This window comes from Poromitra crassiceps, assembly GCF_964638095.1.
Source record: "Poromitra crassiceps genome assembly, chromosome: 12".
Lineage (NCBI taxonomy): Eukaryota > Metazoa > Chordata > Actinopteri > Beryciformes > Melamphaidae > Poromitra > Poromitra crassiceps.
This window is the reverse complement of record NC_139632.1, coordinates 34,645,171-34,664,040: the sequence shown is the minus strand read 5'-3', so window position 1 is coordinate 34,664,040 and position 18,870 is coordinate 34,645,171. Positions and strand designations below refer to the sequence as shown.

General features: G+C 45.1%; 2 protein-coding genes across 3 annotated transcripts in view; both read left to right on the top strand.

The window, feature by feature from the left end:
• tmem259 (transmembrane protein 259) overlaps positions 1 to 6,708 on the top strand; it is a 16,088-nt gene extending 9,380 nt beyond the window's left edge. For both annotated transcript variants that reach the window (XM_083647117.1, XM_083647116.1), the window contains exons 8-12: positions 166 to 223; positions 1,553 to 1,636; positions 2,419 to 2,551; positions 2,768 to 2,867; positions 3,723 to 6,708. In XM_083647117.1, the coding sequence (XP_083503243.1) occupies positions 166 to 223; positions 1,553 to 1,636; positions 2,419 to 2,551; positions 2,768 to 2,867; positions 3,723 to 4,439 (1,092 nt within the window). In that variant the 3' untranslated portion in view covers positions 4,440 to 6,708. The remainder of the gene's footprint in view (positions 1 to 165; positions 224 to 1,552; positions 1,637 to 2,418; positions 2,552 to 2,767; positions 2,868 to 3,722) is intronic.
• Positions 6,709 to 8,653: 1,945 nt separating this feature from the next.
• On the top strand, positions 8,654 to 17,485 carry stx6 (syntaxin 6). The gene is made up of 8 exons (XM_083647740.1): positions 8,654 to 8,789; positions 10,570 to 10,739; positions 11,380 to 11,477; positions 11,602 to 11,664; positions 12,981 to 13,127; positions 13,552 to 13,658; positions 14,373 to 14,467; positions 16,272 to 17,485. Exons 1-8 carry the CDS (start codon positions 8,755 to 8,757, stop codon positions 16,346 to 16,348), a joined length of 792 nt encoding a protein of 263 aa, XP_083503866.1. The 5' UTR covers positions 8,654 to 8,754; the 3' UTR covers positions 16,349 to 17,485.
• Positions 17,486 to 18,870: the final 1,385 nt, after the last annotated feature.

Here is an 18,870-nt window from a genome sequence, read left to right as displayed (position 1 = left end):
CGATGAATCCTGTTGTCTTTTTGGGTGTAATTTGCCCTATCTAAAATAAAATAAAGGTGAAATGTCCACAAATAATCTAAAAAGAAATATATCATTCATATCCCTAGCTGTGTCTTGTGTGTTGAAATGATCATGTGACCTGTTGTGTTGTGTGTGAACCTGCAGACTCTGTCGGTGTCCATGCTGCTGAGATATTCCCACCACCAGATCTTCGTCTTCATCGGTCAGTGTCTCTGTTTACATTTAGACTCATTTAACACATTCACTGCCAGCCATTTTTTTTTTACTGTAGGTAGCTTCTGCCAAGCTGTTTTTTGAGGATTCTGGCTCATTTTACAAGAGCCGAGGATAATTTTCTGCTTGGACTTTGTGAACACGAAGTTCACAAAAGTACTAATAGAATGTGTGCTTTCTCTGTCTAAAAGAGTTAGTTTGTAGAGTTAGTAGTTATGTAGATATTAGCCGTTGAGTACAGCATGGTTTGAGCGTCTGAGACAGGAAGCTGAGATAATCGCAGTTTTGTGAAATTCAATCAAACAGGCAGAACAGTCACTTTAACCATTTATTTTTGGCATCAGTGAGAGATCAGACATCTGAACAATATAGTTCTGAACACCCTCTCCTTTAAACTCCTCCCTCCGTGGGCGTGTCTGGTGGCGTTTGTCACAAGCCAGTTTCTCCTGCCTGTCTGAGCAGTGAGCAGCCTCCCTCTCTGGCGGCCCCTCGTCGGCGAGTGTGGCGAGTGTGGACTGTGGATGGGACTCAATCGTTTCTTGGATTTTCGGTTGAGAGCTTTGATGAAGCTTTGTGCGATTCTAGGCTTTATGCTGCCCACCCAGTCTATTTTTGGAACCCCTCACCGTTGTGCGCCGGTGTGCAGCAGCGTGAAAGCGTTTTCGCCTACAGTATGAGAATGAGGCTCGTTCGTTTCTGGGTTTTCGGAATGCGTGCGATTCTGGCCTTTCTGCGGGTGTTTCAAAGTGTGTTTCACCCATAATCTATTATGCAAATTTGCAATCCCCCAAGCCAGCACCGCTCTCCGCTCTCGGTGTGCTGCTGCGGCGAGTCTGGTGACTGATGACTGTAAAATCGCCAAGCCATTTCCTTGAGAATGGCTTGCTCCCGCGGCTGTTTTTGGTTGGCTTTCTCTCTGTCGGGAGAGCACTGTCGCCACTTAGTTGGTCGGTAAAATAGATTATACACATTCAATACTTCCAATATTTTTATAGGAGACGGGGGGAGCGTTGATCCACGCCCGACCGTCAAATTTTTTTTTTTTTTTTTTAAGACGAGATATCTCGTCTTTGGCACTCAACGGTTGGATTCTGTAAGACGAGATATCTCGTCATTGGCAGTCAACGTGTTAACAGTAAGTCTGTCTATCCTGATTGTCTCTCTGTCCTCCTCAGTGGATCTCTCTGTCCTCCTCAGTAGATCTCTCTGTCCTCCTCAGTAGATCTTCTGACTGTCTCTCTGTCCTCCTCAGTGGATCTTCTGACTGTCTCTCTGTCCTCCTCAGTGGATCTTCTGACTGTCTCTCTGTCCTCCTCAGTGGATCTTCTGCAGATGTTGGAGATGAACATGACCATCGCCTTCCCAGCAGCCCCTCTGCTCACCGTCATCCTGGCGCTCGTCGGTAAGGCCGGCAGGGGGAAGGTCGTGATTTATCAAAAGCAGAATTGACCATTTTAAGATTTTACTGGTCATTATATTACTGACGTCAGTTTGGTGACATCATTTCCATGTTTGGTATAGGGATCAATTGATGATGATGATGATGATGTAATCAAAATGATTGACTGTAAATAAATAAATTGCTCTTTGTTTGCTCTGCTGGCTAATATTTGACATATACCAGTCTATAATATTATTTTTTTTAATAAAATCATAATTTCAATTTATTTCACTGAAAATAAAAAGCGCAAAGATTATGCCAACTCAGCAATCACACAAAAAGGTATAACTTGATGTAAATTAGCTGTACTGACCATACATTCCAGTAGAAAGCATAAAAATGGTGGTAATGGTTTGGAATGGAGTTGCTAAAAAGGTACAACACAGAATTGGGTGAAAATGTATACTTCATGGTGCTTTTATAAACAGTCAAACCAGACTGGGTCATTTTGACCCGGGAGGACAACAGGATATTTTGAATAAAACACCCAAAATTCTATGAAATTAGTTCAAGTTAATTTTATTTGTGAAGGGCATAGTATTGAACCACCCATGTGATTTTCGGGGAATTCGGGGAAAACCAGATTTTAAAGGAAAAACTTCATTTCGGGTCAAATTGACCCGAGCACAACACAAGAGCGGGTGTGACGTCACTCAACTGGGATATTCCTAGTTCCCAATACAAAAGGAATGCTGCATGACATTTCTTGTCTGTGTGGAGCTGATGTCATTTCCTGTTGTCAGGCATGGAGGCCATCATGTCTGAGTTCTTCAATGACACGACCACGGCGTTCTACATCATCCTCATCGTCTGGTTGGCCGATCAGTACGACGCCATCTGCTGCCACACTAACACCAGCAAACGCCATTGGCTGAGGTAAGTCACGCCCCACCCCCAAACACCAGCAAATGCCATTGGCTGATTTAAGACCTGGCCACACAGCCACAACCAAGGAGACGTGAGAAGTTTGAAAATCATCACCAGGGGTCTTATTCTCATTAGAGGGTCTTTATTTGTTTCTGATTGTTATCAGGAAATCTTGTTATTTCATGAAAATCGACTGATTATCGTCTTGCTCTTGTGTTTTTCTAGGTTCTTCTACCTATACCACTTTGCCTTCTACGCCTACCACTACCGCTTCAACGGCCAGTACAGCAGCCTGGCCCTCGTCACCTCCTGGCTCTTCATCCAGGTCAGACCCAGACCCTATTATTCAAGCTTTCTAGACAACTATGGTCCATTTGGTAGTTTGTATTAACAGCAGTTTGTATGTAAAAAGGTAAAAAAAAAAGAATGCTCCTGGTGGCCCACCTGCAGTACTGTACCTCCCACACTTTGGGAATCATGTACTAGGGCAATAAAATACATAGGTTCCCATGCACCCAACATGTTTTTTAGCACCTCAATGGTGTCTAGCTTAGGGATGTAACAATAACCACTTATAATGATAACCGTGATCAAATTCCTTACGATAACCGTACCGTTTCACATTTTCATTATCATTAAAACCGTGGTACTGTGATTACCGTGTACCGTGATTACAGTGCTTTGAAAAACATGGTAAATACTCTCCATCATCAACCAAAGTTGGCAACAGTCTCCCAGATGCAGACGTGCAGCCTTGGAGAAATTATTTCAGTGAGTGTATCAATCCTTTTTGGGTCTGAGTTTTCAATATGAAACGTTGTAAAATCATTTCAGTGAGTCTCTCAGTACTTTTTGAACATTTTCAGCACATTTTAACAAACCGTGATAATACTGATAACCGTGATCATTTTGGTCACTATAATCGTGATATGAAATTTTCATATCATTCCATGTCTACTATTGTGGTATCATTTCACAAGTTTTGCAGGTCTGCATGTGCCCCTTTTTAACATTGAGCACCTGCCCCTCTAAAGGTCTCTGCACGGCCCTGGTGGAAACACCTTAGGATGCGTTGAAAGGATGAAATCCTTAGTTTGTTGTGGGCTGACGGGTCTGTCTCTCTTTATTTCTCCCTCTCTCTCCCTCACGCTCTCTCTCCCCTATCTGTCTCTCTCTGCAGCACTCCATGATCTATTTCTTCCATCACTATGAGCTTCCGGCAATCCTGCAGCAGATCCGGATCCAGGAGATGCTGCTCCAGAACCAGCAGGCGGGCCAGGCCAACCAGACGGCCCTCCAGGACAACCTCAACAACAACAGCCCCCCCGCAGGAGCTGCCCCCCCGGGCCCTGACGGTGCTGCTGCTGCTGCCCCCCTGGTCCCTGACGGTGCTGCTGCTGCCCCCCTGGTCCCTGACGGTACTGCTGCTGCCCCCCCGGGCCCCGCAGGAGCTGGCCCCCCCGCCCCAGACGGTACCACTGATGCCCCCCCAGGCCCCACTGCTGCCCCAGGAACCGTCGCCCCCCCAGGAACCGTTGCCCCCATGGGACCTGCGGAGAGTGTGGGTCCCGCAGCGCTAGAGAGCGCGCGCGCTGCAGCCGGGTCTCAGAGCTCCGCGCACTCGCCGGGGGCCATCAGCCCGCAGAGCTCAGAGAGTCCAAACTCACTCGCCACAGACATTACAACAGTAGTAGGAGGAGGCGGAGGAGCTAGTGGTCCGGCCACGCCCCCTCCTGTTCCCACTCCTCCAATCAGAGGGGGGCCACAGAGAGCGGAGGAGGCTGCGGCTTCAGGAGAAAGCCCTGCCCCCTCACAGACTGACTCCGCCCCCACACAGAGCTCAACTACAGACTGGGAGCCCAGCACAACCAGTACAGACCAACACGCACCTTCCTGAGTTAGCTCAATGCTTACAGACATACACACAGTAAAACAAATACACACACCAAAAAAAGGTGGATTGTCTAGTTGCCCTGTCATCTGATCTGTCTGACTGTTTCTCTCTGTCTCTCTATCTCTCTCTCTCTCTAGTTCTCTGTGCATCAGTCTGTCAGGTTCCTACGGTTTGATAAATGATTGGCTGAACAGAGCAGAGGAGGCAGAGCCAGCGGAACCAGACCAACAGATTCAAACTGGGCAGTCTTGTTAAGTTCCTAACCACAGATTCAAGCTTTACTAAGTTAGTTAATTTAGTTGTTTTAGTGTCTGATTAGTCCAGTCCCAACCTCTGAATCCATCGTCTGTCGGTCTGAGGACGTTTAGACTCTGGGGGTGACGGACAATATTTGGGGGTTTCCAGTGTCGCCAGCGGACATCCAGTCCAAGACTTCCTCTTCCATGTGCCGGTCATTGTTTACAGTCCAATTAGCAACTTGAGATGGCAGAATGGAGTTGAACGTTTCCCCACAGACACACACAAACATGGATACTTTCTGTATGTGTTTTAGGTCCAGACGACGTTTGGGCTAATCTCCATAAACTGATATCTGCATATGAGATATCTGCATATGAGATGCATATGAGATATCTGCATATGAGATATCTGCATATGAGATGCATATGAGATATCTGCATATGAGATGCATATGAGATATCTGCATATGAGATATCTGCATATGAGATGCATATGAGATATCTGCATATGAGATGCCGTCTCTAAACTCCAACTCCATTCCGGCGTCTCAACTTGCTGATGGGACTGTAAACAATGACTGGCACACAGAAGAGGAAGTCTTGACCCGGATGTCCACTGGCGACAGCGGAAACCCCCGAATATCAGCCGTCACCCCCAGAGACGGATCGCCCTCAGACCAACAGACGATGAGTTCAGAGACTGGTCCGGTCCAGGTCCTGCTCCTCTGGTCCAGACTCTGCTGGTCCTATTCCTCTGGTCCAGACTCCTACTGGTCTTATTGCTCTGGGCCAGACTCATGCTAGTCTTTTTCCTATGATCCAGACTCTGCTAGTTCTGGTCCAGACTCGGCTGGTCCTGCTCCTCTGGTCGGTCCAGACCTTGCTGGTTCTGTTCCCCTGGTCCAGACTGCTCATTCTGCTCCTCTGGTCCAGACTCCTGAAAATCAACACCTGAGTGAGAACCACTGGCTGCTGTGTGAAGCTTGGTCTGGCTCTGTGATCTGCTCGGTTATCATCTGGTTTAGTCTGGAAGCCCCTCACCTGTTGAAAAGCACCTTGGGAAATGGAGTTTATTAACTGTTAGCTAGTTTTTATGTTTATGATCAACAGAAATATGTTTGGAGCCAAATCTAAAAACTTAAGGAGCGGTTTCCCTCTGTGCTGACAATTTGTTGACATGTGGCTAATAATTTATCACTTTCACCAAATAGTTTTCTCTCTTTGCTGCCGTTTATTTTGTGAGATTTTAAGCGCCAACAGGCTTAAGATAGGAGTTCAACGGTCTCCTAGCAACCGCAGGACCCATGCTTCCCACAATGCATCTGTTAAGTGTCACTAGCTAAAACAGAGGACCTACGTGGGGCCAGCCAGCGCCCCCTGGCTTCCACATGCTCAATGCTTTTTGTTTGTGTGGGCGGGAGCAGAACTGACGGGATGATACTTCACTTTGAGAATGCCTTATATTCTTTTTCCAAACTGTCCGTGAACGCTGCCTTCAAATGGAACTCGTACTTATGACACGGGAAGTCGTGGGGCGTTCCCTCCTGGTGAACACGGTAAACACCACCCCGTTTGAAGGCAGCAAAAGTCCAGGGACTTCAGACCCTATCCCCCCCCCACCCAGGATGGATGTGGTTGTGGCTTGTGTGTGCCGTTGCTGGTTGCGGGGCTATGCAATGCGCTCTGTGTGGGGGAGGAGCCTGTCCATGCTATGAGGGGGAGGATTCGGTCTGTCTAGGCTGTGAGGGGGAGGAGCCTGTCTGTCCAGGCTGTGAGGGGGAGGAGCCTGTCTTTCCAGGCTGTGCAATATGACTGATGGTCAGTGACTGAGTCCCCAGCGCCACCTGGCGGTCAGTCGCTCTCGGTGCCTCTCTGCTGTCTGATGGGAGCAGGATAATTGTAGCCTCATTCACTGTAGTTGATCTAAAGCCTGGAGCCTCCAGGCTCTATTGAACTGTTCAGTAAAGAAGCCTGGATCCTCCAGACTGTATTGAACTGTTCAGTAAAGACGTGTACAAGAAGATTTCTTTGCACTAAACCTCGTCTCTGTCTCCTTTTCTGTCCATCCGGCTGTGTCAAGGCACAATTTATTTAAGTACATTAAATGAATGGAAGCATTACTAAATGCATTTGAATATGACAAATATTAATGTTTATAAATCAATCAATCAAATATAAATCAATACCAAGTTCCCCCTGCCATGCTTCTCTAATCCTCTCAGTAGAGGTCATGGTGCAGTTGTCAAACAGACACACAAATCTAGAGATGAGGTGCCTGGAGTGAGGAAAAAACATAGAAAAAAGCATGTTAATTCGGGAGCGCTGCAAAGGTATGAATTTCGGATTGAACATAATTTCTGATTTGCCAGTTCGTGCGGGCAACTCAAACTTCCTTTTCAGTAGATCAAAGGATGCAAAATGACCATCTATGTATAGGTCTTTGATGGAAGCCAGACCCTTCTCACTCCAGGCATGGTAGTTTCTATCTGACCAAGGAGGCAAAAAAGTGATTGAAACAAATTGGAGTGTGGACAGAAACATCTGATAGACTCAAAGCTTTCCTAACTTGGTTTTGAATTCTGAGGGAGTTTCTCACAACAAAGCCTGAATCCTGACAAGTCCCCAGCCTCTCTCCCTTAGGGGGGCTCCGAGAGCTAAATTGCCAGGCCAAAACATTAGAGCCCTAACATTGGCAGCCCAGTAATAGGAAAAGAGTATATTGTGAATTAAGTAGAACCAAGTTCAGGCCAAAGGGGTCCATTAAATAGCGTTTCTAATAAACAATGTTGGACAAGTTACTGAAAATTTGTAATTAGTTACAGTTACTAGTTACTTCTCTCAAAATGTAATTGGTTAGATTACTAGTTACTGCAAAAAGTATGTGCTCATAATAACTAGTTACTCTCAAGTCCCAACACTGCTAATAAATAACAAAACATTCTGTCAACCTTATTTGGTTTATTGACAGAGTGTTACAGCCTGGCTCAGGGAAGTAACGAGAGAGGAGTCATGTCAAAGTTAAAACAGTGATGATGCCGGCGGCCGGCCACTCTACCCCCGCTTCCCCCCTCCCTCACTCCCACCCAACCTCCTTCCCCCTGCTTGCCACCCCCCCCCCCCTACACACACATATCCCGACACACTACCATGTCCACTTGTCTAACAAGAATCCCCCCCAAATGTCTGCAAGTCTGCCCAATCACTTGACCCTGTCTCTGCTTTTGTAGGCTGTCTTGTATTTGATTTATGAGTTTGTTTTGTATAAGTCTGTTGTTTTTATGTCTTTGACTTAAGTTTAAGTTTAAGTTTATTTATTTGCACTCATTTAAAACATAATATAACAAACATACACATTTGCCTACATATTGTGCAGGTGAACATCTAAAAAACCCGAGAGAGCTTGTAAACATGATGTCACCTCTTATCAATACACAATCAATAAATTAAAAACAGAAATAAAACTGAATAAAAGAAAAACATAAAAAGTGTGGGTGTGCTGTGTGTGAAAGGGTGTATGTGGGCGGTGTACCGTTATGTTGACACAGTTTATGTCTTTGACCTATTTGCACTATTTGTTTGCACATTAATAAATATAAAGTTAAAACAATGATTTATGAACTAAAACTAAGGGGAAAAACTAGACAACACAAACTACATTGAACCAAATTAACAACATAAGGTGTGGATGGGTGAGGAGGAAAAGAGACTGAATTGTCTGAAGGCTTTTATTGCTCTGACCTTTTTTTTTTTTAATATATTTTTATATTTTTAGTCCACACTTCGGACCAGTGGGTGGCGCTGATGCATCCGGAAGCTGTTTGCCAACCGCCAATAAGACATGAAGAAGAATGCTGTACGACGTGACTGACATGACGTAATTCCGCTGCCAGCGCTGTGCTGCTCATGTAAACAAACAGCAGCTGTTAGTTTAACAAACTACACATTTAGAACCTGACTAAAACAGGGAGAGAGAGAGAGATTAACTCGTATTTTAAAATACTGAGAGACGTTAACCTTACAGCAGGCTGTGATGCAGTGTGAGCTTTAATGAGTGTGTGTGGGACAACTGCTAAGCTAACATGTCGATGGAAGACCCGTTTTTCGTCGTTAAAGGGTGAGAAATGTTTACAGCTAATGCTAACAAGTTTGAATGCCCATGTAGATAGAACAGTTATGTATCTGTACTAACACATACCCACTGATTACACTAACGCTTAACGCTAGCTTAGTTTAGCTAGCTAGTGTTAGTTTAGCTAGCTAGCCTGCCAATGCTAATGCTGCTCTGGAGAACAATTGGGATTCAGTCCGCTCGAGGACAACACACACTGGCTAGCTAGCATAGCTATCTGTTAGCAGATCATGTTATGACATCTATACAGTTGAGGCAATACTAATGTCATGCTGATGTGCTATTGTGACAGCTCATCTAGCTGAGCTTGTCAAGAGAGTTAACAGTACTGCTTGTGTTGATCTGTGTCCAGAGACTAACAGCAAGGCCAAGAGTAGCCTACATGAAAATAAATAATGTATTTGGAGAAAAGCTTGTTCAGGTGTGAGAAGTCTGGAAAAGTCTTAAAAAGGAATATGATGATTTCCAGGTCTTTAATAGTTTGGGGAAGGGGGGTATAAAATGTTTTTGAGGTGTGATACATCATTGTTTTTACGATTATTATTTTATTGAGTTTCCAGGTAAAATATAAGCAGATATAAAACAAGAAGAGAACAGTCTGTAGTACAGCTTGAACAAGCAGAGACATTGTCAGGAAAAAACCACACCAAAGAACACTTAGAATCAACATAAAACATTAAACATAAAGAGGCTACGTTGAGATTAAAGCCAAATGAGCACCTGCATGACTACATGCGTGTATATGGACGAGAGCTGAGCCATAGGTTCATCTTCGTTGATGTAGGACATACATCTTATCCATTTTGAGTGATACTGTTCTAACCTGCCCAACATAGAAAATGATAGCCGTTCATAGGCCGCCACCCTGGCCAGCAGATGATGCCAGTCAGTAGTTGACTTTCATCGTTGGACCAGCAGTGTCCTGCCTAACATGATAGCGCTCTGGACCCATTCAATATAAATAGAAGGAATTGTGCCCTTTTAGGATGGAAGGGTCCCCCCAACAGAAATAAAAGAATGGAAAATGGAATATGCTGACCAATAATTCTCTGAATACAATCACGAACTGCTGTCCAAAGGTCACACACTTTAGGGCAATACCGTAAAACATGAGTTAATGTACCGGGCACCTCCAGCAACCAGGGTCACCCTTCAGCTTCACCCTATACAGTATATAACTTAGAGGGGGTCCAATACATTCTGTTAAAGGTTAATTCCGTTTTTTTACACCCCAGACTTTATTTCCAGCTTAAAATATGATGTTTTACTCACCCAGAGAACTTTGGTTTCATTCAGTTCTACAGTACTTTGTATTCTGGCACACTTGGCTGTAAATACTCTGTCCATATCTTGTATATGTTTAAATTTATGCATATTTATTGTGTTGTTTTGTATTGTTTTGAGTGGTTATATCTCACGTGTACACCTACACCAAGACAATTTCCGTGTATGTGCAAACATACTATGGCTGAATAAAATGATTCTGATTCTGACATCTTCAAAACTAATCAAGGTCTTGAAAAAGGATGGAATGTTTCAAATGTAAATGTGGGGGAAGCCTGAGTAATGTTAAGCTGTCCCACTTGTTAATTAATTACACACACTTGTTAATTACTGTGTTGTCTCAGGGAGGTGAGCTTGGCTCAGATTCTGTAGTTAAGTTAAGTTGAATAACGTCTCTGTGAGCAGGGATGTCCAGAAAGCGGTGGTTAAGGTAAGTTAATTTGAGTTATGTTAAGTTGACTAATGTTGTCTCTCTGAGCAGGGAGGTGCAGAAAGCGGTGAGCTCAGCTCAGACTCTGTACCACAGATGGGTGGAGCTGCTCCAGAACCCGTCAGCGGCATCCAGAGAGGAGACGGACTGGACCACCAACGAGCTGAGGAACAGCCTGAGGTCTATCGATTGGGACCTGGAAGACCTGGACGAGACCATCAATATCCTTAACTAATTAACCATTAATTAATATCCATCACTCATTAACCATTAAAGGCATAGTTGTGATTTTTATGCCTCCAACGGCAATAGCCGTGGCCGGAGGCATTATATTTTCGGTTTGTCCGTCCTTCCGATGCTCGTTAATGTGATATCTCAGGAACGGCTCGACAACATTTCTTCTAATTTGGCTCAAACCTCCACTTGGACTCAAGGATGAATGGATTCGATTTTGGTGGTCAAAGTTCAAGGTCACTGTGACCTCACGACCGTATGTTTCATGCTTTTTTAACGCGATATCTCAGGAATGCCTTGAGGGAATTGTATCATATTTATGTATTTTCTTTTTACTAAATTGATTTATTCTACTGCATGTAGTATACTGACTGTCAGCAAGTACCTCATACAACCCCACATAAAAAAAATCCAAACTATCCCTTTAATTAACATCCTTATTGTGACAAATAAAATACAGGGTTTGTCCATCCTGTACCTTTAATTAATATCCTTTACTAATTAACCCTTAATTAATATCCTGAACACATTCTGACGAGACCGTCAATATCCTTAACTAATTAATCCCTTCAGTAAGTAAGCATTGTTACTTTCACCATGTGTCTGTGTGTTTTTCTTAACTGTCAGTAAGTATTGTTGAGTCCAACCCAAAGAAGTTTAACCTGGATGCTGTGGAGCTTTCTAAACGCAAAGCCTTCATCACCAGCACCAGACAGACTGTTAAGGTGGGTGATGTCACTGTGATGTCAGCGCTGAGGAAAGCCGAAGTCTTGTGATGTCACTGCTGTCTGTGACAACGTTGTGTAATGTGTGATGTCACTGCTGTAATAATGTTCTGTTTCTCTGTAGGAGATGAAGGAGCACATGTCTGGGCCCATGGCCGCCTCCTCCATAGAGAAGAAAGGCAGACAGGTAGGTACATTCCACTAGGTTCGTTACAGTATATACGTATACTATACAGGGAGGTTACAGTATAAAAGCACGTTACAGTATACTGTGAGTAATACAGGTACGTTACAGTGTACAGGTATGTCACAGTATACAGAAGTGATGCTCAACTTGCAGCCCTGGAGCCAGATGCCCCCTCAGAGACCCCTGATACAGCTCAGAGACCTCTGATACAGCTCAGAGACCCCTGATACAGCTCAGGGCCTTTTCACACATGCCTAGTCCGGTTCCTCGTTGTGCCGTTCTGCATATGCTGACAGGCTCAGCGTGTGTGTGTGTGTGTGTGTGTGTGTGTGTGTGTGTGCGCGCACGCACGCATGCGTGCGTGAGACACACAGGAAGGGAAACACAGCACGTCACAGCGCGCAGTGTACGCGCAGCTGAAGTTCTGAACAGACCTGTCTGTTGTTAGACCGCTCTGAAATCCCCAAATCTGAACAGATTGCTGTCATTCCACTTGCTCTGTATCAACACGATCCCAACTGACATTTCCGTGTGCAACACATGCTATATAGCACCTGTCAATCAGAGACTGCAACTCCAAACGCAAGAGTCGGGCTGATATGTGACATGAACAAGCAGACATTGTCCAACGCACGCACGCACACACACACACACACACGCACGCACACCCACACACACACACATTCATATAATTTCAGCCGTCAAAAAATCTCTGGGAGATTACTGGAAGGGTTGGCAGCCCTATTTGGTCCGCTTGCTTTTTGGCTGGTGTGAAAGTGAACCGAACCAGCTGGAAAACAAAACAATGTCTCAATTTTGCTTCTGGTCCGAAATGAGGTACCGGACTAGGCAGGTGTGAAAACGCACTTAACCATAAAATGCTGCTCCTCCTCAGCCTATTATGCAAAGCCCAGCTGGCAACGGGTGCTCATTTAATCCCAAAATGCACGAGGCTTCCTGCATTTGGGTCAGATCGAGTTCGGATCACGTTCACACCACAGATGAGCCGTACTAGAATTTGTTTGGAACCGCACCGAGACCACCTCTTTCAAGACGTCTTGGTCCGCTTGTTTGGTGGGCTTTTGGTGCGCACCAGAGTTCCATTGCTGCATTCACACCTCCCCAAACGAACCGCACCAAGAGGGGAAACGCACTCTGATGCGATTCAACCGAACCAAGTGAGGTAGGTGTGAAAGCGCCCTCAGACACCCCTGCTCCCCCTCACAGACCCCTTTAGAGACCCCTGGTATCCCTCAAGCTGGATGACAGTTTGTTAATGGGGAACTGAATGGTGTGTGTGCTGTTGTGTTGCTCAGGCTCTGCTAGGCGAGCGTGGACCCCAGGGGCCCATCTGGCAGCCTGGATCTGGATCTGGATCTGGATCTGATCGGTACACCCGGCTGGACCAGCAGCTGCAGACCGCAAACACACAGTTCATAGAGGAGCAGCAGAGCCAGCAACAGGTAACATGCACGCACACACATACACACACGCACACACACAAACACAAACACACACACACACACAGCAGTACTCGCCACTTAAAGGAGAACTTTACAGAAAAACAATGCTGATTTATTTTGCACACGGTTTGTACGGTCATGAAAAACCTGGAAAAGTCATTTCCATTATATCCGTCATACTTTTGCCAGTAAGAAGTTGGCATTCAATTTAATTCTAAGTCATGTTAAAAAGGTCTTAATTATGGCTTTTTGGTGAGTCCGATCCAAATCCGCTCCAACGTCTTCTTCTTTGGCCGCTTGTGTGTGCTTGTTTGTGTGCGTGTGAGCCCCATAGCTTTTATGTCATCCTGCCTCATCAATGGAATTGTGTGTGTGTGTGTGTGTGTGTGTGTGTGTGTGTGTGTGGGTGTGTGTGTGTGCGTAGCTGATGGCGGATCAGCAGGATGAGCAGCTGGAGCTGGTCTCTGGGACCATCGGCGTTCTGAAGAACATGTCAGAGAGGATCGGCATGGAGCTGGACGAGCAGAGCGTGTGAGTAGGGAGGCACCATATTGGATCTTTCCTGTAGTGAAATGAACACATTATTATGCCTGCTCTTATGGAGATGGGTGATGACCCACTGGCAGGTGCAGACATAAATAAAACTATAAAATGTGTACGTTTACACGCTCGTTTCTGCAGTGCCTCCATCATGCACTACAGCAGATGTGTCAAACTCAATTTCATCCCGGGCCACATCAGCATTATGGTTGCCCTCAAAGGGCCGCTTGTAAATGTAACACAATATAAATGCTCAAGCACATGTTATCATATTTCATAATTGCCTGATTCGATTATTCTTGTTTTTAGTATTACCTTAATACTTAATAACTAGTTCTGAAAGCACAATCATAGGGAATTATAGTAGCCTACAACTATTATAATAGCTATTTTTAGCCATATTGCAAAGAATTGTATTGCCCAAATTGTATTCTTTGCTACTTCTCTCGGGCCACATAAAATGGTGGGGGGGGGGGGGGGAGTGGAAAAAGTGTTGAGTATCTCTTTAAGCCATCATTAGAGTCATGGTCTTGAATTGGTCTGGTCTCGGTCTCGGTTTCACCCCCCCTCGGTCTTGGTCTTGACTTGGTCTCGACTCCAACACTAGTTATAACACAGTCTGATGAGCACGAGTCTGGGTGTAATTATGCTTTAGTAATGCGCCCCCGTGTGTGTGTGTGTGTGTGTGTGTGTGTGTGTTTGTAGGATGCTGGATGACTTTGGCCATGAAATGGACCAGACTCACTCCAGACTGGACAACGTGATGAAGAAGCTGGCCAAGGTGTCCCACATGACCAGCGGTCAGTCTCTGTCTATGTGTGTCTCTGTGTCTCTCTCTGTCTGTCTGTCTCTGTCAAAAGTGGAGTTGAGTTTTTGCTTATTGGTTCCAAACAAATGTCACTCTGACTTTCACTTTCACTTTATGTTCCCGTGGTGGTGGCCGCAGAACCTTTGCTTTGTAGTAAAACCAACCAGTCTGCCCGGCTGCTGCGCATAGATGCCACTTTGAATGTGTGCATGTCTCCTCGGGTCTCTTAAAGCTACACTACACACTAGTGCTTTTTCTATCCAGTTTTGACGCCCCTCAAAGAATCGGAATTGAGAATCGTTCAGAACGGTAATTGATAAGCAGAATCTGAATCGTTAACATCCAAATGATACCCAACCCTAAGTAACAATGAATCGACAAGATTGACTACTGTAATGCTGCGTTGTGTCTGCGAGCCCCAGCCGTGAATTCCTGATGTCCCCTCGCCCGGGTCCTCTTCATCTTCTCCGTCTGTCCCTCTCGGAGGCTGGAAGGAGACGGGGATCCCCGTCCCTCAGCCGTGTAGCAGCAAGACGTTTGTGCAGCGTGTGCTCGGTGAAGTGGGTCAATTCAAATACATGTCACTCTTGTGTTACAATGAGCTGAATTAAAGTTCACTGTAAATGCGCGCCATTTTTTTAAAGATTTGTCTGTAGGCTACATACAGTACGTGCACTGCCAAGAGAAGCGGCAGCGTTATAAACCATAGACCAGACTATATTAAAAACATAAATACACAGTGGTGTCTTTCATGCAGACTGGCAAGCAAAACTGCTGTCTGTCTGACCCACTGAGTCTGATCACAGACTAGAAATAGATGCAGGATAGCCAAGCGAATGTGATTGGATGAATGGATGAACGTTTAAGCCAATCAGAGGCAGAGAGGGGTGGGTCATGCCTAGCCTTCGCCATCATGGGAGGAAAAATATCGCGCACAGGGCGCGGTTTTGCCGGAGCCGCGGTGGGTTCCATAATAATGCCTCGTTCACACCATATGCCAAAGCCACGCTGAAGCTATGCAGCGCTATGTCAGTTTCATTTCAGCGTCCTTGTTAACAGGCGAGACCGTTCACACCAGCCACACACCACACTGCAGCGATAGTTTCAGCTTCTGTTTTCTATTTTTCACCCAAGCTGCCAGGCATGAAGTCAATGCAAGTTGTGAGGGGGGGGGGGGGGGGGGGGGGGGGCGAGCCGATTGAGGCGCTGAGGAAAAGAGTGCTTCTGGTGTGACCGGTTTAGCGTGGCACTCAGCTTCTGTTCCGCTGCTTCTGAATAGCGCCTGGTGTAAACCGAGGGTAACGCTAGCTGTGTAGGCTTAACTGTAACTGTGACAGAGTTCATTTATAGCGTGAACACAATTATATTGGTAGTTGGAAATCTTGAGTTGACATTTACGAATGGTCGAATGCAGCATAATATACACAGGTCACCTAATCAACCAGAGGGGGGGACAGCAGGTGAGGAGTAACAGAGAACACAAGAAACATTGTCTAGTGGCCTCTGGTGGCCAGCAGCGTAATGGGTTTCTAGTCCTCCCAAGGCAGAGGGGCGCTGTGGCTGCAGTAACTGTTTCCCTTTGCTCTGCAAAGCAAAGCTTAGCTCGCAGCTGTAATGTTAGCTAAAGCTGCTAGCTTACAGCTCTAACGTTAGCTCAAGCTGCTACCTTAAAGCTGTAACGGTAGCTAAAGCTGCTAGCTTACAGCTGTAACGGTAGCTAACGCTGCTAGCTTACAGCTGTAAGGTTAGCTAAAGCTGCTAGCCTCAGCTGTAATGTTGTTCTGTGTTCCCTGCAGACCGCCGGCAGTGGTGTGCTATCGGCATCCTGGTGGCCGTGCTCTTCGTCATCATCCTCCTCTTCATCATCCTCTGATTGGACGTCATTCTCTGTTTCTACTGGACTGGAATCTATTCGACTCTACTTTAGTCTACTGGCGTCTACGGGACTGGAGTCTACTGGATTGGACTCTACCAGTCTCTATTGCTCTTTACTGGTTTCTACTGGACTGGAATTTATTGGACTCTACTTTAGTCTACTGGAGTCTACTGGTCTCTGCTGGACTTTACTGGTTTCTCCCTGACTCTACTGGAGTCTGTCTCTACTTGACTAAACTGCACTCCGTAGTAGACTCTTCTGGATTCCGTCTGTACCAGTTCGTACTGGTTCGTACCGGGCTGTATTGGCTCATACTAGGGATGGGCACGAGTACTCTGTTTGCACGTCAGTATTTGATCAACATTTCAACCGTTCGAGTGCTGGCATTTTTATTTTTAATCTGAATCTGACACCACAGGGGTAAATCCGGTGCAAAAGACGTGCTTCTCCATAACGTAGGCCCAATACAACTAGCTGACTAACATTACTTGACTCCACCGCCATTTCCCGTAGCAACAACAAATATGGTGAAAGTGGTGGTGGGTGGAGAAATAGAATGTTGTAATCAGTGAATTGTTGATTGATGTTACTGTAACAGCAGTATTGATTATACCGGACATAACCAGCTGGTTACTGAGCTAGGAGCTGCTAAGCTAATGTCGGACGATGCTAGAAGAGCTAACCAGCTTGTCACTGAGCTAGCACCAGCTAAGCTAACATTAAAAAACTATGAGGAAATCTGTTGACACGTTCGTCAACGAATAAAAATTAAATCAATGAGGAACAAATTCTGAAGAGATCTAATCAGAAGAGAAGAAGAAGTTAAACAGTTAAATCTGCATCTGTTTTGCACATTCAAATGTTAATACCATTCCATAACAACAAATTGATAGATCTTTCCAAGCTTTGGAAAGTTGGGAAATTCTAGAGAAACATTTAAATAATGCATTACACTGTAACTAAGCCCGATAGATTTTAGTCGACTAAATCTACCGTAGATTTAGTTGACTAAAATCGTATATTTAGTCAACTAAAACTAGACTAAAAAAAAAGGTTGACTAAAACTAAATGGAATTTTAGTCAAAAAACTGACTAAAACTAACTATGTCAAAATTTGCTGTCAAAATTAACACTGGTGACACACTAGAACCAGCTGGGTAGTGAGCTAGCAGCTGCTAAGCTAATGTCAGGTGATGCTATCAGAGCTAACCAGCTGGTTACCAAGCTAGCAGCTGCTAAGCTAACGTTAGGTGACGTTATCATAATCTGCTTTTTTTTTTTTATCTTCACAAAAAGTGCTCCAGGCAGTTGTTTCCACGCAGAAAACAATGTGTGAACAGACCCTACACAGCAGATTACCCCTGCTCTATCATTAGATAGTATTCTTACAGGCATATTAGCCTACGAAATCAGCTGTTTAGCGTTAGTCAAACTTTGGTTCTGCTTGTGTGTTTCCACTCGAGTCAGACACGGACCCCGACCTGTATTCATATTCTTATGTTAGATCTTTTCTTTGGCGAGTATTAAAATATTACTTAAAATGCCCATCCCTAGTTTATATTGGTTCATACCGGTCTCTCCTTGTACTTTCAAACCAAACTCTTCCTGCTGAATTCGACTGAAAACGCACTTTCCTTTATTTAGTTCTTTACTTTAGTTAGACTTTGTGAAACAAGATGGCCGACTTCCAAGTGTTTCCTCAAAGGTCAAAGGTCAACTAGGGTGGATTTGATGTTTTAGAAAATAATGTCTCTGATCTTCTGTTTTATTTAAACCGTCTTCGTCCCTAATGCACTGACCGCCTAACTCGGGTTTTTAACTTATATTGGCAAGTCTTATGTTAAAGGAACAGTTCACACCATAATCAAGTAATTTTTTTCCTCTGACCTAGTGCTATTTATCCATCTGGAATAGATCATTTTGTGTGGTGAAGTTAATGCTAAGCTTAGCTAATGTTAGATGCATGCTTTCTTCTGCATGGTGAGGCGGTTGGCAGGGGTAGTTCAGTTGAAAGAAAATAGTTCCTACATGAAACAAACAACAAGTTCTGTCGATTTTCTTGAGTAACGCTGGCCAGCCTCCCCTCCCTTCTGTGAGAGGAGTCTGGCTGCATGGAAACAGGCTGCTGGTATAAGCCCTCCCCTGCTCTACAGCTGCTCTCCCATTGGAGCGACTGTTTCAGTCGTTGTCAGATGTCCGCTCCCCGCTTATTACAAGCTCTGTCATTGGCTCCGACCATGTCAATCAGAGCGGCTTCCGCTCCCTCCTCCCTGTGTGTCGCTGTAAATAGTGCCCTGCCGCCTCAGTGAAAACAACAATGCTAACTAGCTAACAAGCTAACGGCAGAAACCTACCGTGCTAAAAATGTGCTACCATGCTAAAAATGGCAAGTTGGATTGTTGGAAACTACTCCAAGGGCACTGCCGCTAAGCGCCGCCCATCGCAATTCCACAATGGAGACCTGCGTCGCTCGGAAGGGAGGGGAGGCTGGCCAGCGAGACTAGGAAAGCCTGATCTAG